Consider the following 27,010-nt stretch of genomic DNA (forward strand, 5'->3'; position numbering starts at 1 on the left):
GGGAACTGGTCAAAGCTTCATCAGAACGGAACGATGATGGTGCAAAGAAAGAATCGAAGAGCACTGTGGATTTGTGCTTTGACACGCCCTCGTTCGACGTGAATCGCAACATCGTCACAAACGGGACTTTGCCAACTCCACAGGTACCAGTTTCTGTATTGGAACCAAGCCTTCGATTTAATGATGACGCATTGGTTGTTGGTGAGGATTTCCACTCTAGTTCTGATGTTAATGCATGGTTGATTCATCAAGAAGAGCAATTACAAGTTTTATATGTTGAAGAAGTGTATGTGTTATCTCCAAAGTCAGCATGTGTCACTGATCAGCAAATGGCATACCAAGTGTTCGACAAAATGACTCCACAGAAAGAAAGATTGAAATCACTGAAGAAGAGGAGATGTTTGAAAGCTTGGAGGTTCAAATTCAAATCTAAAAACAGGACAAAGTCAAGAAGTATGAAACAACGTTTTAATGTTGAAATGCAGAAACCTGCATTTCTATGTTATGATGATTCAAGAACTGTTCAAGAACATGGGGGAAGGGCATATCAGATTCACATGGTGAACTTCTACAGGTCTGAGCTTGATTCTAAGTTTCACAAGCGGTTGGAACAGCTACAACGATTGTGGAAGTCGCAGAAACTGCTCAGCTCTTGGACATTCAAGATGCTAGAGTTACAGGTCCACACACAGATTTCTCTCCGGTTGAAGAAACCAAAATTTCTCAAACCTTGGCATTTCAAGTACAAAACCACGGGCTGTGGGAGAGAAATAGAGCTGATAAAGCAACATACATTTGAACTTAAATGGGGTCACATCAGCGAGTTGCTACAAGAGTTGGCTGCAGATTGTGGGATAAAGTTTCTCTTACAGCATATTATACAAGGGAACGATGATTGGGAAGCTTCTACAAAGATGACGGACAAGTTGCAGTTAAAACTCAAACAAGGACTGGATGTAGATGGGGCTTCATGGCATTATTCCACTAACAAAACGAATCAATGGAGCTCTCCAAATGGATTTGTTGTTGCATTACACTCTGGTTTTGGAGAGAAGCTCCACTTTTTTCCTGCTGCAGAGGTGAATCAGTTACAATCTGCAGATGTTCAACTAGACATGGAGCAGCAGGCAGTTCCAGAAAGACAAATACTTTCTATTTGGCATCGTTGGAGACGCAAGGACTGCCTCAACTAGACCTTAGCATTCTATCTTGTCATCTGAGCACAAGCGCACATCAGATGCTTCCCCTTAACGCTTGAGGACAAGCTTTTCTACAGGGGAGGGTATTGATACATACATACATAGAAGAGAATGCTGCAAAAGAGTGAAGGTTAGCTGAGCTGCAGAAGAGTGTTGTAGAAGAGTGGGACGCATTTTTCTTACGTCATTGTTGGAGATGCCTAGAATGTTTCCAGCCACATCTATTTCTTCTTTTAAAGCTTGAGGACAAGCTTTTCTAAAGGGGAAGGTATTGATAAGCTATATGAGAGGCACGTGAGAAGGAAGCTTGAGTGAAGAAGAAAATATCTCTAAGTCCTAACAAACTTTAGAGAGTATAAATAGTTAGTAGAGTCTGTTGTAAAGACTGATCCTGCGTGATCATTTTGTGTGAGTTAGTTAGATCAGACCTGCGACTCTGTTACAGTGTGATAGGTGATTGAGAACTGTAACTCAGTCCTTATCAGAAGCAAGATAAATTCGCGTGAATACATGTTATAATGGCTGGTAATGATAACCCTACCTTCTTGGCTAAGCCAACTAAGATCACCAATGCATGACCAATATTGCCTAAAATAATAATGTCCAAAATCGGTAGACTTTTCTTCCATTATGCTTGTTAAGTGGGTTCGATAAGCAGGACGCCACCGTTTGTGTATATTCTTGACTAGTATTCTGCTGATTTCTTATTTAAACTACTTTAGATGATAAATATTTGTTATTTGTTTCCTTGTTTAACTTGTCCCGAAGATGTATTTTGTAAACTTCTATATCAACCAAAACAACTCGAGTCGATTTTTTTTGTGTGTGGGAATTCTTGATTGTTGAGGATAGTGGCCAAGCGCACGATGAGATACTCGTCCACAAAGGAGCAAACATGTGTTTTATTGCCGGTAAGTGCTCCTCTCGTATATTTGTTGTCGCATCCAGGATGATAAGAAGAAGTTTTGAAGCCTACTACAAATTAGTGAGTAGTGACATGCGGAATACATTGACTTGTTTGTTGATTGGATCATAGCCTAGATAGGTTCTTGCTAGAGCCCTCCGCCCCTCCCCCTCCTAGTTCTCACTATGGGTAATGTTATTGACTGTCCTGTGCTAGGGTTATAAACATTCGCCTTTAAACCATTATGTATATTCATTACAGAGAAATCCACGAATAGGGGCATTGATCCCACCTGATCCCGTGCTAGTGCGGAAACACATGTGACGATTGGTGGCTATAAGAGAAAAGTTCCCGTCTGGATTTAGAGGCTGAGGTGAAGAGAAAAAGAGCCACTTCCCGTTGAGTTTGATGATAAACAGGAGTTGGGGACGAGCCGAAGATATTTCACGAAAATCTCAGTGAATTCTGGACGGCGGAGGATGGAAGACCAGATCTTCGACACGCGACGATACCTCGCTATAGTTTTCACGGATAGTCTCGAGAATATTTCATCAAAAAGATCAAAGGGTAGAGTGTGGCCATTCTCCTCCTCGGAGACGTGCTTCTGTCGTACTTTCATGGCGGAAACTCTAATTGTTAAAATCCTAGATTTGTCCTATAACATTACCAAACCGGTTTACTTAATTAATAATCTTCACTTCATTCTTCCAATTTTTAATTTTTTTATATTAAAAATTAAAAACACTGAAATATATATAATATACAAAATATACCTTTCTAATAAGTAATAATCAACCTATATAAGATTTAAAAAGTTAAGATACAAAATTTATCTACCTAGCTAGAAGTTGTAAATCCGAATACTTGTGACTAAGAGAGGGAACCGAAAGAACCAATAAGATGTCCAAAAGACGATACAGCAACAAAAAAACACATGTCAGACTTAAAAAAGACAGTTCTCATAAATAACTAAATGACAGTTCTCATAAATACCATGAAACATGGTTTTAATTATCGCCTTATAAATACCGTACGTTCCCTTAATGTTCTTGACCCTAATGAGCCAAAATTATAAGGATGTAGTGAAACACATTCCTTTTAAAACATGTTTCCCCCAGCATATCATTGAGATGTATATGTGTGTACAATATTTTAGTCCTCAAGCCTAATCACAAAACAAAATTTGGTGCGATGTTTTGGCTTTAAGAGCATTCTTTACACACAGATCAAGTATGAGTACTAAAGAGAGAGAAAAGAATTAAGGTTCTTAGCTTTTGGATTGAAGGTGGAATATGAGCTAAAGAAGATGAATCAGTGCACATGTATGAAATAGGCATTGTGAGACACAAAGACAACACAAGAAGCATTGGTGGAAAAGGACATAAGTTGTTAAGCAAGTGAGCAAGTTAATGTTTAAGGTTAAGGTGATTCAGGAACAAAAAAGTTTCAAGATGCTGACAAAGAAGATTCAGATCATCAAACAAAGAATGAGAACATGTCAATAACACAGAACTAGAGGATTAAAATAAGCGGTTTGAATTTATAAAAAAGTGGTTTAAATTTTTTATTTTATAATAATATATACACATTTTGTTTCATTATTTTATAAGAAGATGAATAAATAGATTATTAAATGTATTATGACATGTGAAATTCTATTGGTTAAAATAAAAAAAAATGAATAAAGAAGTTCACCTTAAGGGGTGAACCCAAGAATTGTTCCATTACAAAATAGTTAGAAAATATTGTACAAAACCACAAAGACGACGATTAGCTAGTTAAACATAATAAAAGAGAAATGCAAAATATAGAAAAAAAGTTTTATATGGATGAAACTCATGTATAAATATATTGAATTCTAGAACAAAGTTGAAATAAAATATAAAGAAACCCACGGGTTGATTTATTTTAGTCTTTTCTTAAATTTTAGTAATCGAGATAAAGCATATTTTGATAAGCAAAGGAATTACAAACCACATTTTTGCAAGACCATAAAAGCGACTAAGAGTCTTATGAAATCCTAAGCACTCACATTATAAGCTTCACATCTTCAACGTGGTCTACAAAAGTATAGATATCTTGACCACTAATGGGTCCAATTCCTTGGATTCTAACTCTTACGACAGTATTCTTATCCACATTGTAGTAGAAAATGTAGAAAGGATCAGATAAACCGAGCGGAGAAAACACAATTTCACCATTACTAGTCATGCCGACAAATTTCAACCTTGTATCCGCAACAAGATTCTTCCACAAAGGAGGCAACACATAGATTTTCCTCAACCATTTGTGTTGCTCAACATCATCTAGAACCCACAACTCAAGACTTGTAGTTGTTCCACTGAAAAATCCATTACCATCAAGACGCATTACACCTAACTTATTAGTGTAATTTATCATAGTTGGGCACCACTTTGTTTTGTTGTCGAGAGCATAGTCAGTATATGTGAACTTCTCAGACATAACATCAAAGCAAACTATGGTATAAGGTTTTACAAACCTACGTTCTGGAAAGTTGTCGTTTGGATCCGCTATATAGTACAAGACTCCGTTGATACAAATCCCAATATTTAAAGGGTGATGAGGTAAGGAGCATTCAATCAACCTCCACGACAGTGAAAGTGCATCAGAGCTCTGAAGGTGACAGGAGCTTGTGAAGTGTCTCAGAGTGCTGATATGCTGACGTGGCAGGTGGACTGACGTGGAAGAAGATTATGGAAGTCATGATAAGAAGCGTGAGAAGGAAGGAAGAAGAAGATCAAGATATACATGAAGATATTGAGGGTATATTTGATCGAGAGAGTTAAGAGAGGATATTTCTTAGGATAAGGAATATTTCCTTTTAGTTAGGGATTCACAAAGATCTAGGTTAGAGGTCATTTGTGTAAGGTATAAAGGGACGAGGGCTAGCCGCAAAAAGAGCTAGCACTCGTGGGGAAAAGTTTGTGAGTTTTTGTAAACCTTCAAGCAATCGAAAAAAGGCTTTGAAGGTGAGTGTGTTCATTTTACTCTTTTAGATCTACACAGGGTGTTGCGATAGATAGACAAGAGAGTAGGCTTAGATTCATAACTTGTAAAAGGGAGTTTTTATAAGTTTGAATTAAAGCGTTTGCTTGGCGCGTTCCAAGCGGTTTGAGTGATTTGTTGTCCTCTATACCTTTACAATTGGTATCAGAGCAAGCACCTGATAAAAAGTTCTGATATCCTTTTTCAACAGGTGAGATCTTGCGGCAAGGGTATGGAGAAATCATTGGATTTTGTTGCGGTTCAATCACCATTGAAACTCGATCCTGAGTGCTTTGGTTTTTGGAAAGTGTCAATCAAGCAAGTCATCTCAAGCATCGGCATGGAAGCTTGGTTTGCGGTGGAAGATGGTTGGTCACATCCGACGGAAAAGAATGAGAAGGGAGAAATGGTACCTAAGCACATGAAGAAATGGACAGCCGAAGAAAAAGCGGAGTCCAAACATAACTCACAAGCTCTGTCAGTTATCTTCAAGTCGCTGCCTAGGGATATTTTCAATCAAGTTCAAGGATGTGAAGCTGCCAAGGAAGCATGGGACATTCTGGTAGTCACGTTTGAAGGCACAAGTAGGGTCAAACGTACAAGGCTGGACAATCTTGCTTCAGATTTTGAGAACTTGCACATGACTGAAACTGAGTCAGTTGCTGATTACAGCAGTCGTCTGAGTGGTATTGCACAAGAAGCTGTAGTTTTGGGTAAACGCTATAAGGAAAAGAAGCTGGTGAAGAAATTCCTCAGGAGTCTGCCAGATAAGTTTCAACCACACAGGTCTGCTATAGATGTTTCACTGGATTCTGATGAGCTCAAGTACAATCAAGTGGTTGGGATGATGCATGCATTTGAGATACAGCTGAAGAAGAAAGAAAAAGTGAATGAGAAATCTTTTGCCCTTAAAGCCATAGAAGAACAGAAGCTGGCTGAGTCTCAGGAGGTTGCAGATGAAGAAAAGGTGGGTTTGTTGGTTAAGAAGTACTTTCGCAAGATGGAAAGAAGTCAGCGGAAGGGAACATCATCGCTCTTAAAATCTGATACTGATAAGGATATCAGGAAGAGTGACAAGCAAGAACGACAGTGTGCTGAATGTGAAGGTTTTGGGCATTACAAGTCTGAGTGTCCAAACAACAAACGAAAGAATTCTTTGCAGTGCTATGGGTGTAAGGGCTACGGTCACACTAAGTTTGATTGTCCTTCACGAGAAAACAAGCAGAAGTCCTACATCACTTGGAGCGAAAGTGACTCAGATGAAGAAGTCAGCAAAGGAGAGGTTCTTAACAGCTTCCTTGCATTGCTGGATGTCATTGAGGAAGATGAAGAAGATGATGTGGTGCTGGAAACCAAGGACATAGATGAGAAAAGGAATTATGATTCAGATGGAGAAGAGGCTGATTTGTCAGTAGAAGATCAGATAGAGCTTCTCATCAAAACGGTGGTACAGAAGACTCAAGACAACACACAGTTAACTTCTGAGAGAGATACATTACAGATTCATGTTGCAATGATCTCTAAAGAGTTAAGTGAAGAACAGGCAAAGACTCTGCGACTTGAAAAGCAGTTAGAAGAACAGCTGAAGAATATCAGAATGCTGAATAAAGGAACTAAGGATCTGGATACACTGCTTAGCACTGGAAGATCCAGCAATCTGAAATGGGGTCTGGGTTATCAAGGAACAAACACCAATTCAACCACTCAATTTGTCAAAGGAGTGGAGGCTGAGCCCGAGCTGAAGGAGAGGAAGTTCCCTCGAACTACTAGGATGTATGATCAGGTTCCTGTGAAGCAGAATTCAAGAAACCCAAGGATGGTGGTGTTTCCTGAGGTAAATACTAGGCCGCCATATGCCTCGAATGGGTTTCGGCAGACGACTCAAAGACCTGTTCAGCGTAGTAGAAGGAGAGGATGTTGGTACTGTGGGCATCTAACTCACTACAAAGCGCAGTGTTATCAGTTCCAGAATCGTGTGTCTAGCCTGATGCAACGCGGTGAGTTTTATCCAGCTGTAAGGAGAAACACACAGGGATATGTCAGGAAAGACGATCTCTACTGTCATGTGGCTTTCACAGCAGAAAAATCAGAGGTTGATCAGGCCAAGTGGTATTTTGACAGTGGATGCTCCAGGCATATGACTGGTGCCCTTGATAATCTATCACATCTAGAAGGTGTTGCTGGAGGAAGAGTTACTTTCGGTAATGGAGGAAAGGGTACAATCCGAGGAAAAGGTACAACTGGTGGTGATTCTCAACCACATCTTAAGGATGTCTTTTTGGTCGAAGGGTTGAAGGCAAATCTGATAAGTATCAGCCAATTGCGTGATGAAGGTCTGGATGTCACATTCACCAAGAAGGGGTGCAAGGCTGTTGATCAACAAGGGTCAGTACGACTCAGAGGCAGGAGATCTGGTAACAACTGTTACATGTGGAAATCTTCAATGCAGTGTTTTAACACAACTGCTGAGTTGGACACAGAGCTGTGGCACCAGAAACTTGGTCATCTCAACATTCGCACTATGCTGAAATTGGCTAATCAAGAGGTTGTTCGTGGAATGCCAAAGCTGAAAGGTGATCCACATTTCATATGTGGTCCTTGCAACGAAGGCAACCAAGTCAAGTCGTCTCATGGGCCAGTGGCAGATATTCGCACTAGTCATGCACTCCAGTTGGTACATATGGATCTGATGGGTCCAATTCAAGTTCAGAGCATCTCTGGACGACGGTTCATCTTTGTCATGGTGGATGATTTCACTTGCTACACCTGGGTGCGATTTCTTCGTGAAAAAGCTGATACCCTTGAATGCTTTCGCATTCTTGCCCTGCAGATTAAAAGTGAAAAATGTTCCATCCAAGCTATTAGGAGTGATCATGGAGGAGAGTTTCAGAATGACAAGTTTGATCAATTCTGCGGGCTTCAGGGCATTGTCCATCAGTACTCTGCTCCAAGAACCCTAGAGCAGAATGGTGTTGTCGAACGAAAGAACAGAACACTGCAAGAGATGGCGCGAGCTATGCTGCATGGGAATCAAGTGCCACATCGGTTTTGGGATGAAGCTATCAACACTGCTTGTTACATTATCAACCGTGTGTAGGTCCGACCAGGGACCAGCAAGACTCCCTACGAGTTATGGAAAGGAAAGTCTCCAACTATAAGCTACTTTCATGTGTTTGGCTGTCTATGCTACATCCTGAATGACAAGGATCAGTTGGGTAAATTTGACTCTAAGAGTGATGAAGGGATCTTTCTTGGTTACTCAGGACACAACACTGCTTTTCGTGTGTACAACAAACGCACAAGATCAGTTCAGGAAACGGTAAATGTTGTTTTTGATGATACCTCGTTTCAACGGGTTGATATGGTGCCTGTTCTCTCTGACAAGAATCTGGTAACTGATGATGAGAAGTCTGAGCAAGCCTCTGGGAGTCTTAGTGATTATGCCCATCCTGGATTGATTACAGATGAGCTTCCTCCATCTTCTCAAGTTCATCGAAATCACTCCTCAGGCGATGTTATCGGTGCGATTCAGGGGGGTAGAGTTACCAGAGGCAAACAGATTGACTTTGCTCAACTGGCTGGAAAGAAACATAAGTCTGTAGTCCCAGACACTGTCTCTCAGGACTCTGAGATCGTTCAATTTGCTTGTTTTGTTTCCACTATGGAACCAAAGAATCACAAAGAGGCTCTTCGGGATGAGTTCTGGGTTTCTGCAATGCAAGATGAGCTGGAACAATTTGAGCGCAGCAATGTGTGGGAACTCACTAAACAGCCGACTAATGTCAATGTAGTGGGAACAAAGTGGATCTTCAAGAACAAGAGTGATGCCAGTGGATGCATTGTGAGAAACAAAGCGAGGCTTGTGGCTCAAGGTTACTCTTAAGTCGAAGGAGTTGACTTTGATGAGACCTTTGCACCAGTAGCAGGCTAGAATCCATCAGGTTCATGTTCGGCATGTCATGTGCTCTTAAGTTCACATTACATTAGATGGATGTTAAAAGTGCATTCCTGAATGGGATTCTACAAGAAGAAGTGTTTGTAGAACAACCAAAAGGCTTTGAGAATCCACAACATCCTGAGCATGTGTACCGTCTGAAGAAAGCGCTATATGGTCTCAAGCAGGCTCCAAGAGCATGGTATGAGAGGTTAACTACGTTTCTTCTAGATCAATGTTATGTTCGTGGAAGTGTAGACAAGACACTGTTTGTTCTCAACAGCAACAATGCATTGATGTTTGTTCAGATCTATGTGGACGACATAATTTTTGGTTCTACCTGTCAATCTCTGGTGCAAAGGTTTGTAAAAAACATGTCACAGGAGTTTGAGATGAGTATGGTGGGAGAGCTGAAATACTTCCTGGGTCTACAAGTAGAACAATCAGCTGATGGGATCTTTGTGTCTCAAAGCACCTATGCCAAAGAATTGGTACAGCGGTTTGGTTTAGGGAAGAGTAAAGAAGCTAAGATACTTATGGGAGTCAATGACAAGCTTTCAAAGGATGAGGAACGAGAGGATGTGGATGAACAACTATATAGAGGTATAATTGGAAGCTTGCTCTACCTGACAGCGAGTAGGCCTGACATCTGTCTGTCAGTGGGGATATGCGCACGGTACCAGGCCAAGCCCAAGATGTCTCACTTACTAGCAGTCAAGAAGATCATCAAAGGGGACAGTGACCTTTGGTATTTCCTTCACCAAGGATACCAACACCAGTCTGAGCGGATACTGCGATGCTGATTGGACAGGTTCTATGGATGATCGCCGAAGTACAAGTGGTGGATGCTTCTTTATGGGCAACAACCTAATTTCATGGCACATCAAGAAGCAGAACAGTGTCTCACTATCAACCGCTGAGGCTGAATACATTGCTTTGGGCAGCTGTTGTACACAACTCCTATGGATGCGACAAATGTCCTCTGACTATGGTATGGATTCTGATACTCTGTTAATTCATTGTGATAATTTGAGTGCTATAAACATCTCTAAGAATCCTGTCCAGCATTCTAGAACAAAACACATAGATATTAGACACCACTTTGTTCGTGAACTTGTTGAAGCGAAACTGATTGAGATAGACCATGTGAGCACGGAGTTTCAGCTGGCTGATTTATTTACTAAGCCTCTGGACTTCAACAGATTCATAAATCTGAGGAAGTCCATTGGTGTCTGTGAACTCTAACTATTTCTCTGAGTTGTGTTGGTCTAAGGGAGGAACTGGAGCTAGAACAGATCATAGAAATCCTGGAATATATAGAAAATCAACATCTGAACGAGTGTGGGAAATAGCTGACTGTCATGCCGGCCTGTCCATCTTGTTAAACGTTGTCATGATTGAGGAGGTCAAAGAGCTGTGAAGAGACATGCACAATCATTCTAAGGTTTAATAACCTAAGGAATGATGAGTTCCAAATCAGTGGCTGACACAATCAAATGATGTCACTGAAGCTCAAGATGCTGAAGCAGTCACCAGAAGGCTGTTTGAAGAAATAAAATAAAAAATAAAAAAATATAAAAAAATGTGTGTACTCTTCAAAGAGATGAACTCCAGCTGCCTTAACATGTTGGGATGGACTAAAGGCTAAAGGCATGCCAGTGTGAAAGACTACCCACATGCAACAGTCCTCTGATCTTCGACAATTCAAGAGGTTGTGATAGTTTCTAGTGAAGGTTCTGAACAAGTGGCTGATACGACAAAGGTCTGGTTAGTGTCTGATTTCTGCACTATTTGATATTAAAAATAATAATAATAATAATAATAATAATAATAATAATATTGGTGCTCATGTGTTTAATTCTCGATCTGGGTCCCTCAGAATCTGTCATTAGTGGATGTGTGTATCTGTGTGTTTGATTCATGAATCTGTTAAATTGGTTTGTAAAAGAGGAAGAATGAGATTTATTAATGCACTGGTATTAATTGTGATTGAATGAATTAACGATTGAATGCAGTCAAATGAGGTAATAGATGCGGTGTACACTGATGTTTAATTGAGTGGTTTCAGGAAATCTTTAATGTTTTGGGCCGAGTTTGTGCAGCCCATTGAGACTCACGAAGGTGTATAAAAAGGAGCAGCTAGGGTTTTGGCGTTTTCCTCATCCCCTCTGCAATTTCAATCCTGTGTCGATTAATCTTCTGCTCATATCTCTCTCGTCTCTTGTCGATCAGATCTCTAACAATCATGAAGTCCATCTTTAGTGGTTCCCACTATGACTCCAGTTCAGATGAGGAGCTTCACACTCCACCGTCTTCGTTGCCTCCGCCCACTCCACATGTTCCAATCGATCCCGCGACTGCCATGGTGGTTTACCAGCCTCGCGAGGAGTCTGTCACTGCATCTCCGACTCGGGTGGATCAGGTTCCCTCGCCGTCTCATGGGAATCAAGAGACCTGCGACTCCTCGTCTTCTCCGCCGAGAGAGGTGACTTCTCGATTTCCGGTGGTAGATCTTACCGGTGATGTGCCTGTACCTGTCCTGCCATCTCAAGGAGTTTCATCCCGTTTACGCAAAAGACAGCCGCCTGCTGATCTAGACAGTCGTGACTCCAAGCGCCCATCTCTCCACAGAGATAAGGGCACGTCCACCGCATCTCGAGGAACGTCGTCAAAGGATTTTGATGCCAAACGGTTCATCTCCTCATAAGCTGTTTGACGTTATGGGTTCTTTGCTTCTCGAACGCTCGCTCCAGAGGTCTGTTATCCACTAGATGCTGCAGACAAGGCTAGGGAGTTCATAGACAAAGCTGGGCTGCTTAAAACCATTACTCAGATTGGCTCGTACGACTCGGAGGTGGTCTATGAATTCTGGGCGAATCTCCCAACGGTCAAGATTGAGGGGGAGTCTGTCGACGTGCTTGTCCGAGCTGGACCTATGAGTTTTCTCCAAGCCGTATCAATGCCCTGTTTGGTCTGAGGTCTGTGGATGTGCGTGAACAGAGATTGCAGACGGCTGCAATTCTAGAGGAGGATCTGGCTCTGTTTCTTTCTGATGGAAGGGTCAAATCTTGCAAGCAGCTGGTGTCCACTGCAATCAAGAACCCGGTGATCAAGGATCTGCATCGGATCTGCTGTAGCAACTGGTCTCCCACGGTGAACACGGGGTACATCTCGACGAATAGGGCTCTGGTGATCTACATGATCATGCATAGGATTTCGTTCGATTTTGGACGGATGATCTACGACCAGATCATTCAACTAGGATTGCAAGCTCAGTCTGGCTTCCGGTTGCCGTTTCCCAGCCTCATCTATCAGTTGCTGACTGCTCAGAGACCTGTCCCGAGTTTGTCGTCAAAAGATGCAAAGAAGGCAAAGGGGAAGAAGACAGCATCCGTCCCTGTTGACCCTGTTTCTCCAAAAGGGTCTGCAGAGCGCAAAGCCATCCGGTTGGCAATCAAGATCCTGCAAGATGCCTTGGACGCTGGTAAGTAGTTTCTCACTTTGCTGTTCGTTCCAATTTCTGGTTTAGGTTCTTGGTATTTTTGACTAAACTGTGCCAAACAAGCAGGGGGAGATGAGTCTGTTTCAGAGGCCTGAGGGGGAGATTAAGCTATGGGGAGCAGTTGTTGTTGTTGCTCACTGTTTTTGTTGATTTTATGTGTTTCTCCCCTGTTTAAAACTTGAGACTTGTTTTATTTTGTTTCTGTTTTTGGCTTTGAACAATTTATTTTTACAAGTCTTTATCGGTTAACCGTCTTGAGTTGATTGCTGGAATATTTTGCTAGTACGGTTGTATTTTTGTCTTGGCTGTGTTGTCTGTGTATTTTCAGGGTTGATGCTGCGGTTGCTTGTGTGGCAAGATTCAGTCAAAAAGGGGGAGATTGAAAGTGCATCAGAGCTCTGAAGGTGACAGGAGCTTGTGAAGTGTCTCAGAGTGCTGATATGCTGACGTGGCAGGTGGGCTGACGTGGAAGAAGATTATGGAAGTCATGATAAGAAGCATGAGAAGGAAGGAAGAAGAAGATCAAGATATACATGAAGATATTGAGGGTATATTTGATCGAGAGAGTTAAGGGAGGATATTTCTTAGGATAAAGAATATTTCCTTTTAGTTAGGGATTCACAAAGATCTAGGTTAGAGGTCATTTGTGTAAGGTATAAAGGGACGAGGGCTAGCCGCAAAAAGAGCTAGCACTCGTGGGGAAAAGTTTGTGAGTTTTTGTAAACCTTCAAGCAATCGAAAAAAGGCTTTGAAGGTGAGTGTGTTCATTTTACTCTTTTAGATCTACACAGGGTGTTGTGATAGATAGACAAGATAGTAGGCTTAGATTCATAACTTGTAAAAGGGAATTTTTATAAGTTTGAATAAAAGCGTTTGCTTGGCGCGTTCCAAGCGGTTTGAGTGATTTGTTGTCCTCTATACCTTTACAGACAGTTCTCCTATTCCTAATGTCAGAACTTGATATGCCTGCCCTTTCAAAGGGTTTTTAGAAAGTGATATGCACAATACCTTGACTTGCTTGTTGATTAGATCATACCCTAATTGGGCTCTCGCATGAGTCCAACTTGTTATCAAGTTGGGTAATGTTATGGTTTGTCCTGTGCTAGGGTTATAAACTATTGCCTTGAAATCATTATATCTATCTTTACGCCACATAGATGTAGTACAGAGCAAACCTCGACTCTGACATTTATCATAAATTTTTACCTAAACTCTAAACTTAACAATTACGATAGCCAAGATTATAAATTAAGAAAATTCTTTAATATTATGAATGATAACAAAATAGATTATTTTATAATATAAATTTTTTAAATTATGAAAATTAAAAATTTCTTCATAAATTAATAAAATATTAATTTATCGATAATTTAATAATTATTAATTTATCGATAAATTAAAACCTCTATAAATTAATAAAATTTTATGGTCCTAACCTTATTAATTTATAGAGGTTTTACTGTATATAGCAGATGCAAAATTTATCTTTTTAGTATTATATACGATTATGTAAAATTTATCTTTGTTATCGTGTTTATTTAGAAGAGATAAATAAACGAAAATCTTCCGAACAATATGTAAAACAAGAAAAATAAACGAAAAACCAGGAAACTAAATATATACGTCATGGTCCAGTGCTGAATCAAACTCATACTTCCACACACGTGGCTCTCACAGGCGCTTACGTGTGTAACACTTGTCAAACAACATACATGAACTCGCAAACAAACCGTTGATCTTCAAATCTTTAATCTTAACCGTTGTTCACGTCCTGTAAAAGTGATCACTACAAAGTCCGTAACACTGGATTATGCCTCGGCCTTTATACTACATGTGAGATCTTTCTAGTCTCATGAGAGTCTTGAAGCTTCTCTGTAACTTCGATCACTGATTTAATCTACAGGTATGGATTCTAAGAAAATTTCCTACTATTTTCCTACAAAAGTTATACAAATTTTCTCGCATCATTGTCGCTCTCGCTTGTTAGTAATTTGTATCACACTATCATATTTCTTGCTTTGCCTCTCTGTTGATTGAATATCATAACATATTTTATACGGTGCAAAAACCTATACTTGCTTCAATTTTTGACATCTTTATCATTTTTTTAACTAGTAGTAAATATCAGTTTGCTTTTGCGGTTTGCTGATATTTGCTAATGTATTTGAAGAATCAAAAACAGAACACTATTATACACCAACATGTCAATCATTCTTTTTCTTTTCACAAATGCAAAATTGGAGTTGGAACGATGTGATAGTATTAGTATACACAAACACAAAGTTAAATTGATGCCATATTGTATATTAGTGTGATAAAATTCAATTTTTACTATGTTATTGAGAAGGAACTTATGAATATTATGTTCTGATAAGTACACTATATATTATATTAGGCGACCTAAATGGCAAATGTTCCGAAGATCGGGAAGGCTATCTATAAAGGACCAAGCATAGTCAAAGAGATATTATATGGAATAGCACTAGGCATTGCGGTTGGAGGGCTGTGGAAAATGCATCATTGGAACAACCAACGACGAACGAAGGAGTTCTATGATTTGCTTGAGAAGGGAGAGATCAGTGTTGTCGCGGAAGATGAGTAGTACTCGTGTACGTTTCTCGGTTTTCGTCTTGCACTATATTTAAATAATAAGCATTTTTGGCGACATGTAATGAAAGTGTGTCGTGTGCTTAACTGATCTGAATTTTGATTGTGTAATTTTTTTCTTGATGTAGGATGGCATTTGTTATGTTACCCAATACGAATTCAAGATCAAGACCCGTTAAGGAATGTGTCTTAGGTTGTTGTGTCATGGAATGATTGTGTTTTTTCAATAAATATTAGAAGAAACAATGGGAGGTTATAAAATGTCGGATATATATGTTGAAAGAGTTAGTATTTTGTTAATAAAAGGATATATTGTTAATTCAGTTTGTGAAATCCATATTCGTGCTAGAAAATCAGATTACCCGAAAAGTAGAGCTGTCAAAATGGACGGGCTGTCCATGGACGGACTATGTTTAATTCATTATGGACCGGTCAAGCCCATAATTGAAACGGGCTTAAGTGGACGTGGACAATAAATCCCATGGACAAAACAGACGTGGACAACCTGGACATTGGGCGGTCCATTGGACAGATAATTCTAGGTTAAAATTGATTTGGGGAAAATGTAAAGCACATTTCTCACTTTCTTCTAACTAAGTTAATTACACCATTATTTCTCATTTTACAAAATATGTTATATTTTTGTCCAATGGACACTCATGGACAGCCCATAAAAATATGGGCATAAGTGGACATGGTCGTTAATGGACTGGACGTTAATGGACACGGACAACTATTTGTCCAAAATCAAACTGAACAATGTTGGACGGGTCAAAATGGACGTGGACAGCCCATTTTGACAGTTCTACCGAAAAGAAAGCTCGATATAATGCATTCGTATGCAATCAAATGAATTTTGTGTACACGTACCTACCTCAAGAAATTGGTTTAATATTGTAGGGAAAAAAATCATTAGCTTCTATGAGTAGTAGAAGATTCTGAAGAGGTATATGAAGCTTGATCCGTTTTGACCATCGTGTTAAACGTCGTAGTACTATTGGTGCTATGAGATATAGTACTACTGTTGTCTAGGTCTGTAGTTAGAGGGCTAGTCCTCAAGAATGGAGGATTGGTTGGAGATGGAATCAGGTGTTCTCTCTCGGTTAACATGCGGATGACTTCTTCCATCGACGGTCTTAGTGATGGAGAAGCTTGCGTGCATAACAATCCCACGCGAAGAACTTTACAAGCTTCTGCTTCGCGGCCTTGTTCTTGACGAACCTCATCTTTTAGACATGAGTCAAGAGCTTCAACCAATCTATTCAGTGTGTAGAGGTTCCAGACCTAGATACAACAAACAATGGTGGATATGAAAATTCAAAGAAACCTTAAACTTTGATAACGATGAAAATGTTTTTTCGGGGATTCTTACTCTTTGTAGGAGATGACCTGTCACTGGTACGAAAGCGTTGTTTCTTTTTCCACAAGAAATCTCGAGAACAAGAACACCAAAGCTATAAACGTCTGCTTTTTCCGTTAACTGTCCTCTTACAACATACTCTGGAGCCATGTAACCTCTGTATAAAGTGACAAGTTAAACTTCGAGCTTAACACATAAAATATGGTAGTGATCCGGACCATCATAGGTTCTACTGTTTTTGAGTCGCTTACAGAGTTCCTGCGATGCCGGTACTAAGATGAGTTTTGTCCGGACCAAAACATCGAGCCAAACCGAAATCAGCGATCTTCGGATTGAGCTGTTCGTCTAGAAGAACATTACTAGTTTTGATGTCACGATGAATAATCCTCACTGGAGATCCACCGTGCAGGTAAGCCAGTCCCTCTGCTGTTCCCAAGATTATATTTAGCCTCTGGCTCCAGTTTAAGACCTTGCTTTTACATTCATCTGAAAATCACAAAGAAGTCACCTATTAGACTCTACTCTGTTTTCAAAACATTTTAATATTCATTTTCTTCTAGAGATCAACTTAAGGAGAATTTATTACCAAAGAGAAAGTGGTCGAGGCTTTTGTTGGGCACGTACTCGTAGACCAAGAGGCTCTCGGGTCCTTCAATGCTACAACCAAGAAGCTTGACGAGGTTTTTATGTTGGATTCCACTAATGAGATTCACTTCGTTGAAGAATTCTTCTACCCATTCTCTTGTGTTGAACACTAATCTCTTCACGGCCACGTTCTTACAATTTGGAAGAGTTCCTAAGAAAACGGTGCCGTTTCCTCCTTCTCCTAGTTTTTTCTTGGAGTTGAAGTAATCTGTTGCCTTCTCTAGTGTCTCATACTTGAACTTCGTCTTTGAATTGTTGAATTTTCTCGAAATTAAACCCAGGTTTTTTTGTTCTGATCCCGAGGAGATGAGGAAGATAAATCAATCAAAAATTAGGCTGCCATATGCATTTCGGGTATGTGACAGGTGACATGCCTAATCAAAATAATGTTCTAAGCTAGAAAACGAATGCTTCTACATATGGATTCAACATATCACATATGCATTTAATTGAATGTTTTACCTTGTTTGGTCTTTGATACTTTTATCATAATGGCATACGTTGCCAAGAGAATGACCATGACAAACGCTGACGTTGTCAAGACAATAGCCACAATGACTCCTTTGTTAAAAATCACTACAAGCAAAACAAAACACACCATTAGTTTGGTTCATAATGTAGTTATTTTTCAATCCATATATCAAAAATTTGAAAATATGACATAATAACTAGTAAAATCTTACCATGAATTTTATGATGTCCATCACCATTGTAAAACTTGTGATCAGAGTATCTGAGATAACACCCTGTGTTCATAGCTCTTCCTTCTCGCCTCGAAACGCACCGTTTCACTTCTTTAACAGCTTTCTCCAAACAAACCCTACAATCTTCCTTCCCCAAACTCTCCCAACACTGAGCAAGCGCGTGCACACCACTCTCTTCGGCGACTCCGAACCCTCTCTGTGTAACCGCGACTCTAGCCGCCGTCTCCGAAACTCGAGACCCGAACTGAGGATCCAAAACGGTGTTGTTGCTGCATGAATAACTATCCGACGTAGCGGAGACTGATTCGCCGTAGAACTCGTAAGTTTCGTAACGGAGGAAACAACCGTCGAGGAAGATTCTTGCGGAGGAGGAAGGGAGACAACGAGGGAGGCGCGTGCGTGCGATCGCGTAACAGAGCTGGCAATCAGACGGTGAGAGATCGTTGTGGCATTGGATCAGTGCGAAGACAGACGGCGTGGTGTTTAGAGATTGAGTTGCGAAACGTCGTGTGGTTAGTTTTAGAGAGAGTGAATGCATGTCTTCGACGAATGTTGGGATGAAGTTTGGATCTGCGGAGGATCTGCTACGTCCGCCGCAGAAAAGACCGGATACGGTGGTTCTTTGATCGTCGGTTGAGGAAGACAAGAACGGTAAAACGAAGAAGGAATATAAAAAGATGATGTAATGAAACGGTATTGTTTTTGTGAGGCAAAACATTTTTTTAATGTTTTCTTATGTTGTGATGTTGGTGTTTAGATATAGGACTGCATTTGAATGCATTATACTAATCACTTAACTGACTAAAAAAACATCTATTTGAATGAATTTTAACTAATCTATGATGTAATAAACGAATGTATACAGATAAACGATATAGAGACATCATGTATCACAATAGAGGATCCTGGATTTAAAGCGATAGGAAAACGTGTACAGTTGTAAGAGTCTGATTAGGTCCAAATTAAAAGTAGTGATAGATACTTCAGACATTCATACTGCTTTAATAATTGAGTACAAATTTTTAAAATTTTATTGGTTTTATCCTCGAAAATTTCAGGAAAAAGAAACCCATTAATAGATTTTTTTTTTTTTTTTTTTTTCAATTTTTTCTTAAAGGTGTAAGTAAGATTGTAAATATTATTACGATTTGTGTGTGAACGTACTATGTAACCAAGAGAACACTACACAAAGCATAATTTCAAATTGAGAAGTATCGTTTTCAGAAATTAAAAGAATGGGCCGTCCTAATTTATGCGTCGGTGGCTAACTCGTCAAGTGGGTGGGGTAGGGTTAGGTTTGGGTGCAGCTAAATTCAATAATCTTCGCCTCAGTATACTGACTCGAGTCGTACTCATCGGAATACAACGTTGCGTATTAATATTGGAGTCAGTTATATATAAATATTGTCTAGAGTTTTGGGACACAAATATTGAAAAACAAATATAAAACTATTAATCAACCTAAGTTGATTCTTTACAATTGTTCTAGCTAGTTTGATATTTTAAAAAGTTAGATCTTAGTTCATTTTTTTATATAACATCAACTTTTTGTTATGTGTATCAGTGTACGAGTGTATCTATCAAAGTTTCATGAAAAAAATATCGTATCTACAAATCCGTAGTAAAGTTTAGCAATACAAGGTTAAAACTTGCAATGCAAGTATGCAACTTAAGCCACATGATAAAATTTATTTGTTGACGGCCACATTTTCCAAACCTGTCTTAATTAACGTTGGAAATTGTTGCACACATGAATCATTTCTATAGGTTTAGACAGAAGCATTTAAAATCAAATTTGATTAATTAGTTCTAGTAATGATGGATAACTTTGTTCTTTAGTAGATGTCTCTAAATAAAGACTCATTCTCTTATCATAGATCCAACAACAGATAATGTGTGTGCACTGTGTAGAGTTCATTAAGCTACATCTGCTTGAAATTTATTTGTGGTTGGGTGCGTTGATTTGTTGTACAAATTATTGTTGTGATCGAATTTATTGTTGCACCAAGAGGCCTAAAGCCGTAGGCCCCTAGAATATTTTGAGCCTGATTACATATTAAGGAACACTGATTGTCAGATTGATGTAAAAAAAAAAAAAAAAAAAAAAAAAAGGAAAAAACAGATTAAATATTAGTTTATGTTGATTATTATTTCTCCATAACTTAACAAATCAAATTAGAAAATATATAATAAAATAGTGATTTCCTAAAAAAAAATAGTGATTTCCTAAAATTTATATTACACTAAATTTTATTCTATTTTATATGTAGGTAATTAATTTATTGAAAGCAATGCTGAGATTTCAAAAAAATGATTCTTTAAGAAGTACAGACGCTATTTTCACCAATTATATTAAAGAAATTAAAATATAATAAAACGAAATCATGTGATAAAAGTTAAAACTCTTTGTAATTAGTCTTTTTGTACTATTTTCTCTTTTATTATAAAAGGTATTAAAGGATCATTACAAAAATGAAAAATCCAATTGTTTCTTGATTAATTATTAACGTAGCGATGAAGAAAAAAAGAAAACGAAGGCCCACTAATAAGCCCAATAACATAAAATGTAAATGAAAACATCGTTAAGTTGGTGAACACAAAACAGTTTCCCTTCCCGTATCGGAAAATAATTAAATCACCGTTTCAAAATCGACGGCTGATATTGCATTAAATAAAAATCCCCGTTTGACTGATTCTACAAACAAAAATATCTTTTTTATCATCCATATTGCGTTTTTATAAAGCCTAAACTGATCCGCTTCTTCTTCTTCTCTTCTCTGATATTTTCATTTCCTTCTTCTCCTCAAAAGATCAGATCAAAACTTAAAGGTTTCTTAATCTCGACGAAGATGGCGACGCAGAAGGCTAAGGACATCGTTAACAGCGACTCAGTCGTTGTTTTCAGGTCCCGCTTCTCTTTTCTTTTCTCAATTTGCGCGATTCTCTCTGTTTTTTTTTTTTTTTTTTTGTATTTTTGTTTGTGAATCTTCGAATCTGTGGTCTGTGCTTTCTTTTTATGGCTTTGATTGTGTTGTTTTCATTGGAATTTTTATACGATTAGGAATCCATGGATGTATCTAGACGCTTTTTTTTGTGTACCAAAAGGGAGTAATCTGATCGGTAAATTTTGTGTGGCTGTGGTTGTTTTTGGAAATTGCAGCAAGACGTTTTGTCCTTACTGCGTGAGGGTCAAGGAGCTTTTGCAACAATTGGGAGCTAAGTTCAAGGCCGTTGAGCTCGACACCGAGAGTAATTTCACTAATTTTTCATCATGATTTTGGAATGTTCTAACAATTTTTTCATCCGAGGGGTTTGCTCTGTTTTAGGGATAGCTCTATTGCTCTGTGTATTGAGATTCATGTTTATGTTTACTGATCCAAGTATAGATTGTGTTCATGCATCAAACCGTAGAAACTTTTTCTGGAGATTCATGTTTAGTTTTTTTTTTTTTTATCCAAGTATCTGTTTTCTCTTGGATCTCATGATCATGTGGTTCTGTCTTCCATGAGTCAAGATAGTTTCATTAAGCTTATGATCATCAAAAGCACTTTCAGAAGCAATGAGTTATGTGTGTTACATTGATCAAAGTATAGGTTTTGTTCATGAACCCATCATATAAATGTTACCGGCTTTCTCTGGAGATTGGAGTTTGTGTTTTTTGATTCTAGTAGAGGTTTTTTTTTGCATGTTCCTTTTTTTCTCTGGGATCTCATGTTCATGTGTTTCTTACGTCCTTGAGTCAAATTAGTTTCAGAAAGCATGATCATTTACCACCCTTAAAGCAATCTTACAAGCAAGAGCTATGAGTTTTACTTTTATTCAGATTTGTATATATATACTCACTAGAGAGAATCCACACTCAAACATGGTAGTGCTATTTTCTGAATTATTCACTGCTGTTGTTGAATACAGGTGATGGTAGCCAAATTCAATCAGCTCTTGGAGAATGGACTGGACAACGCACTGTGCCTAATGTGTTTATTGGAGGAAATCACATCGGTGGCTGCGATGGTAAGACATTTAGATCTATTCCCTTCAAAACTTTTGCTTTTTCTTTTTTTTTTTTTCTGTTTGCGGTTGCGGACCTCTAATTTTGTTATCCTTAACCAAATTTTGTGATTTTTATTGCAATTGTAGCAACATCAAACTTGCATAAAGATGGGAAGTTGGTTCCTCTGCTAACTGAAGCTGGAGCTATCGCTGGAAAGACTGCAACAACTTCTGCTTAAGAAGCACATCCATTTGTGATTGCTTCATCAGTAATAAAATGGTTTGAGTCGGGCAATAAGTACTTGTTTCGTTGTCAAGTTAATAAGTATTCTGAAATGTTTTAAGATTGTGGTAATGTCGAAGTCGGTTTTGAACTTCTGATGCATTATGTTATCATCTTCTGGATTTGCGTTTGGTAACATTTTGTTATTAAATAGAAACTCGAGTTTAGGCTCTCAGGTTAAATCAATTGAAGAGTGTAGTATACTTTGGTATATAATTAAAATATATTTCAGAAAATTAAGCAGCTATTTTAGTTAAAATAAATCTTTTAAATAACATTATAAATAGGGGCATTCTCAAAAATACCCTTTTTTCTATACTCCTTTTTAAAAATACCCTTTCATATTGACCATTTTTAAAACTACCCCTCTTTATATACAAAATGACCAAATTATCCTTTTTGAGTGACAGCAAGAATGTACAGTCATCAAAATCGAAAATATTTTCCCACCAAAAAAGTTTCCCGCCAAAATTTTTTTTTCCCACCAAAAATCGAAAATTTTTCCCCAAAAAAAATATTTTTTCCCGCCAAAAAAAAAAATTTCCCGCCAAAATCGAAAATTTTTCCCGCCAAAAATATTAAAATTTATACCTTTTAAAAACATTGTAAACGCTTTTAAAAAACTTTTAAAAGCGTTTACAAGGTTTTTAAAAGGTTTTTAAACACATTGTAAACGCTTTTAAAAAGCTTGTAAATGCTTTTAAAAAGCTTGTAAATGCTTTTAAAAAGCTTGTAAATGCTTTTAAAAGGTTTTTAAACACCTTGTAAACGCTTTTAAAAGCTTTTTAAACCTTTTAAACCCTTTTAAAAAGTTTTTAAAAACTTTTACAAGGTTTTTAAAAACATTGTAAAAGCGTTTACAAGATGTTTAAAAACCTTTTAAAAAATCTTTTTAAAAACTATTTGAGAACCTTTTAAAAACCTTTTAAAAATCTTGTAAAAGCGTTTACAAGTTGTTTAAAAAACCTTTTAAAACTCTTTAAAATATCTTGTAAAAGCCTTTACAAGGTGTTTATAAGGCTTTTATAAGGTAGAAATCTTATAAAACCTTGTAAATTTTTTTTGGCGGGAAAATTTTTTTGTCGAAATTTTTTATCAAAATTTTTTTGACAAAAAAATTTTTGGCGGGAAAATTTTTTGGCGGGAAAATATGTCGGAAATTTTTTGGCGGGAAAATTTTGTTTTTCTTTTTATTGAATAAAATAATTTTCATCTAAGGGTAAAATGGTCATTAAAAATTAAAAGAGGGCAAAAATAAAAATGGCCAGAAAATAGGGTATTTTTGAAAAGGGGTATTTTTAACAAATTCTCAAAAAAACCATATAAAAGTTTAAAATAAAAGAATTAAAATTATATACTACAGAAACCATCTTGTAGATATTGGTGTTACCTTAATTCTTCCAACTCATAAGTAAAAATGACTAGTTTATCTTTAAAGGACTATTACATAAAAAAATCATAATTTATAAGAATTCTTTAATTTTCGAATTTTATTTCTAGCACGTAAATGTTTTTTTTTTGTTGCATTATAGTTTTTAAGAAAATTTGTCAAAATTTACCAAAAATATATTTTCAATGAAATAAATTATTGTTCATATAAACTTTTTATCATTAAGACTAGTTTTTACATTTTGCCATTTTAGTCAAGTTTAAGGAGTGCATTATTTTTATGGATTAATCTTTGTAAAATCTCAAATTCCGGTTCCGCAATTTCAATGTTTGGATTTGGCACCCAGTGGCGGAACCATGTTTTGTAAGAGAAGAGGGCGGCATATGCCCAAGATGAATTTTAAATTTTAATGCAAATTTTAAACAATTTCAGTTATTCCTTTGATATTTGCAATTCTGTCCCTCTAATTCTTTGAACAATTTTTCCTGAAACTTGACATCACAATATGAAAGATTTGGACCAATTGATGTAAAACTCTTTTATATGACGTGATGTGAACACATTTGTTGCGTTGCATGTTTCTGCGAAGAATCAGATGTAAAAACTATTTTTCTGAGGGCTACAGTTTTGTTGTATACAAAAAAAAAAAGTACTTGGTCACTTCTGATTTTAAAAACATACTCTACATATCATATATGTCTTGTCCAAATAAAACACAAATAGTCTTTCATTAAGATAGATAGATAATAGATGATACTTAAAAAAAAACCGAAGATATAAAGATAGGTAGCTAGTTGGATAGATAGATGATAGACAAGACTTAAACATGTAGGTGATAATGAGAAAACATCTTGAGCACAGCAATCTCCTTCATTAGAAATTAGCTAGTTCCAGCCATTCATGAGCATCCATGCATGTATCATCCATGGGTTCATAAACTCTTGCAAAATCATTACCCCATGTAACCGCTGTTTTCTCCGGAACATAAACTGCGGTTGTAGACGCATCCATCACCATTGCGGCAGTCTGCCTTCTAGCAACTAGATTCAGATTCACCCCATCGACAACATGCTCACATTTGTTATTCTTCATTTCAGCGTTTGCAGTTACAGTATCAGCTCCTCTGTTCATGAGGAAGACATTGTTGTTGATTGTAATAGACCATATATAATTTTCGAGGGCTTTTTTGCCAAGAGGGAGGAAATCACTTCTCCTGTTCCTCATCGAGAGTAGCCGACGCTTTGTGGCATTCCAATGATTTTTCACAATGTTTTCACTTCTTCCAGGGAGTCTTTTAGCGATTTCGGTCCATTTGTTGCCAACTAGCTTGTGGACTTCAACAAGTATTTGATCTTCTTTTTCACTCCAAGATTTTTTCTGAAAACACACATACAATATATTCATTTCATATATAATAGAGTTCATATACAATTCTTTATTGTTTAACATAGTTTCTAACCTAGCTTATATAACCACATGTGAGTCGTTATTATGTATATAGATACAGAAGATTATTAGAAGAAAATTACCTTGATGTCCGGACGGAGATGGTTGTGCCACCTCTCTCTACACTGTTTACCAATTCTTGGAACATTTTTGCGATTGCTGTCCATTTTTTCGTTCCATTACGTTTCACCAATGTCATCAACATCCTATATATTTATACGGCCCACCACACATACTGGTTGTAATACAAAATCCTCAACAATAATAATTATGTGCCATAAAACAATTATAATTTTTTTTTGTAGTAATGGATCGTCAAAAATAATAAAAATAATAATAATAATAATAATAATAATAATAATAATAATAATAATAATAATAATAATAATAATAATAATAATAATAATAATAATAATAATAATAATAATAATAATAATAATAATAATAATAATAATAGTAATGTAATCAATTTTTTTTTATCAACAAACTGAATTACCAATAAATTTTTCAATGATACAAAAAAAAAATGAAAACTTACTCGTCCTCGGTAGGAGTCCATTGTTCTTTGATACTGATGCCTTTCTTCTTCTTTTGATCGGCTTTGATAATCACCTGCTCCTCCTGACTCCTGTTAGATGTCTCTTTTGTTATGCTCTTATTGATATCCTCTGGCTCTGATACATTAAATTGTTGAGACTCAACAATGAAATGAACAAGGGCCGGCTCGTGACTACCGTTGAAAAGCCCTTGATTGTGAGAAACATCTTCCAACCTAGTGTTTCCTTGAAAATCATGCATATTGTATGATGTACCTTCTGATGTTACAGGGAACGAGGTGTAATAGGTCACTGGGAATTTTAGGTCGCTGGTTATGTTATTTTGAAATTCCTCACAAACATCGGTGTTTGAGTAGGAAGGGTTACCCATAGATGGATATTTTGAGGGTATTTCAGTTGAAGGAAGTCTGGGAAATAAATGATTTTGATCAATAACCCAATTGTGAAGATCATAATTTTGGTTTGGAATCGATGGAATCAGATTTTGGTGATGGATGTTAGGAACAACAGTCAAAACAGAAGGTTGAGCCCATCCATTACAAGAAGAAAGAGTTAAACTATCACTTAAGAGATTTAAGATGATCTTTTTGTACATAAGATACATCATCAGTATGAAATCGGTGAGATTTAATGAGATTATCATCGTAGAGGTTCGTCGGCAACCCTATTTTCAACACCAGCTCGAGCTTTAAGACAATCCAAAAGCCGATTAATTCTAGATATGAAATCAAGAAATATTTTGGTTGAGATCAAAAATACAAGAGGAAGAAAAGAGATAAAAAGAAAAATCATTGACCGGAAACTATATATAAATGTAGAAAGGGAAACCGGAACTTGAGCTCTACAAAGATGAATCCATAAATGTAATGCACTCCTTAAAGTTGACTAAAAATGACAAAATGTAAAAACGAGTCTTAGTGATAAAATCTTTATGTGAACAATAAAATCTTTAGCCATTCATAAATATTGTAGTCAATATGATTTAAAGAATTACTTCATTCAAAATATATTAATGGTAAATTTTGATAATTTTTTTAAAAAGCTAGTATAATGCAACAAAAGAACATTTACGTGCAATAAATACAATTCGACAATTAAAGTACTCTTATAAATTAAGATTAGTCCAATGCTCAAGGATAAAATAGTCATGTTTTGGAAAGAAATCAGAATCTTGAAATCATTATGGCTTATTAGGAATTTTGTGTCTTCCAGAAGAATTCTCGAAATCTTTAGACACGTAATAGACATTTTTTTTTTGTCAACGAAAAAGAAATCATCTCAAACGAGCCAATTTGCGGGAAAGTTGCTTACAAACAAAATATGATACGGAGACAAACGCGCACGGCGCACTAAAGAATCCACTCGTACATTAGCATTTTTATTAACGTAAACCAAAGAAAAAGAAGAAAATTCCTCCCTGTCACTCTGGATATCGTCTAGAAAAGGTGCAAAGGCCGGCCAATCCTAGGGCGAAGACACCATC

The 27,010-nt window shown here is 37.3% G+C and overlaps 3 protein-coding genes and 2 pseudogenes across 3 annotated transcripts; 2 read left to right on the top strand and 3 right to left on the bottom strand.

The window, feature by feature from the left end:
• Positions 1–4,131: 4,131 nt before the first annotated feature.
• On the bottom strand, positions 4,132–4,566 carry LOC147933334 (F-box protein At3g49450 pseudogene; annotated as a pseudogene).
• A 9,758-nt stretch (positions 4,567–14,324) lies between these two features.
• Positions 14,325–15,475, top strand: LOC104732791 (putative cytochrome c oxidase subunit 5C-4). The gene is made up of 3 exons (XM_010452372.3): positions 14,325–14,448; positions 14,941–15,154; positions 15,281–15,475. The coding sequence occupies exon 2, from the start codon at positions 14,950–14,952 to the stop codon at positions 15,145–15,147; it is 198 nt and encodes a 65-aa protein (XP_010450674.1). The 5' UTR covers positions 14,325–14,448; positions 14,941–14,949; the 3' UTR covers positions 15,148–15,154; positions 15,281–15,475.
• Positions 15,476–15,735: 260 nt separating this feature from the next.
• LOC104732792 (cysteine-rich receptor-like protein kinase 42) lies at positions 15,736–18,837 on the bottom strand. The gene is made up of 6 exons (XM_010452373.2): positions 17,841–18,837; positions 17,620–17,733; positions 17,099–17,449; positions 16,764–16,998; positions 16,525–16,669; positions 15,736–16,436 (listed from the first exon to the last, which is right to left on the bottom strand). The coding sequence occupies exons 1-6, from the start codon at positions 18,577–18,579 to the stop codon at positions 16,065–16,067; spliced, it is 1,956 nt and encodes a 651-aa protein (XP_010450675.2). The 5' UTR covers positions 18,580–18,837; the 3' UTR covers positions 15,736–16,064.
• A 1,613-nt stretch (positions 18,838–20,450) lies between these two features.
• On the top strand, positions 20,451–22,370 carry LOC104732793 (glutaredoxin-C2). Its single transcript, XM_010452374.2, has 4 exons — positions 20,451–20,766; positions 21,022–21,110; positions 21,774–21,872; positions 21,999–22,370. Exons 1-4 carry the CDS (start codon positions 20,711–20,713, stop codon positions 22,088–22,090), a joined length of 336 nt encoding a protein of 111 aa, XP_010450676.1. The 5' UTR covers positions 20,451–20,710; the 3' UTR covers positions 22,091–22,370.
• A 2,038-nt stretch (positions 22,371–24,408) lies between these two features.
• On the bottom strand, positions 24,409–26,217 carry LOC104733953 (transcription factor MYB115-like; annotated as a pseudogene).
• Between the last annotated feature and the right edge of the window lie 793 nt (positions 26,218–27,010).

Source organism: Camelina sativa, chromosome 12, assembly GCF_030686135.1.
Source record: "Camelina sativa cultivar CO46 ecotype springtype chromosome 12, ASM3068613v1".
Taxonomy (NCBI): Eukaryota; Viridiplantae; Streptophyta; class Magnoliopsida; order Brassicales; family Brassicaceae; genus Camelina; species Camelina sativa.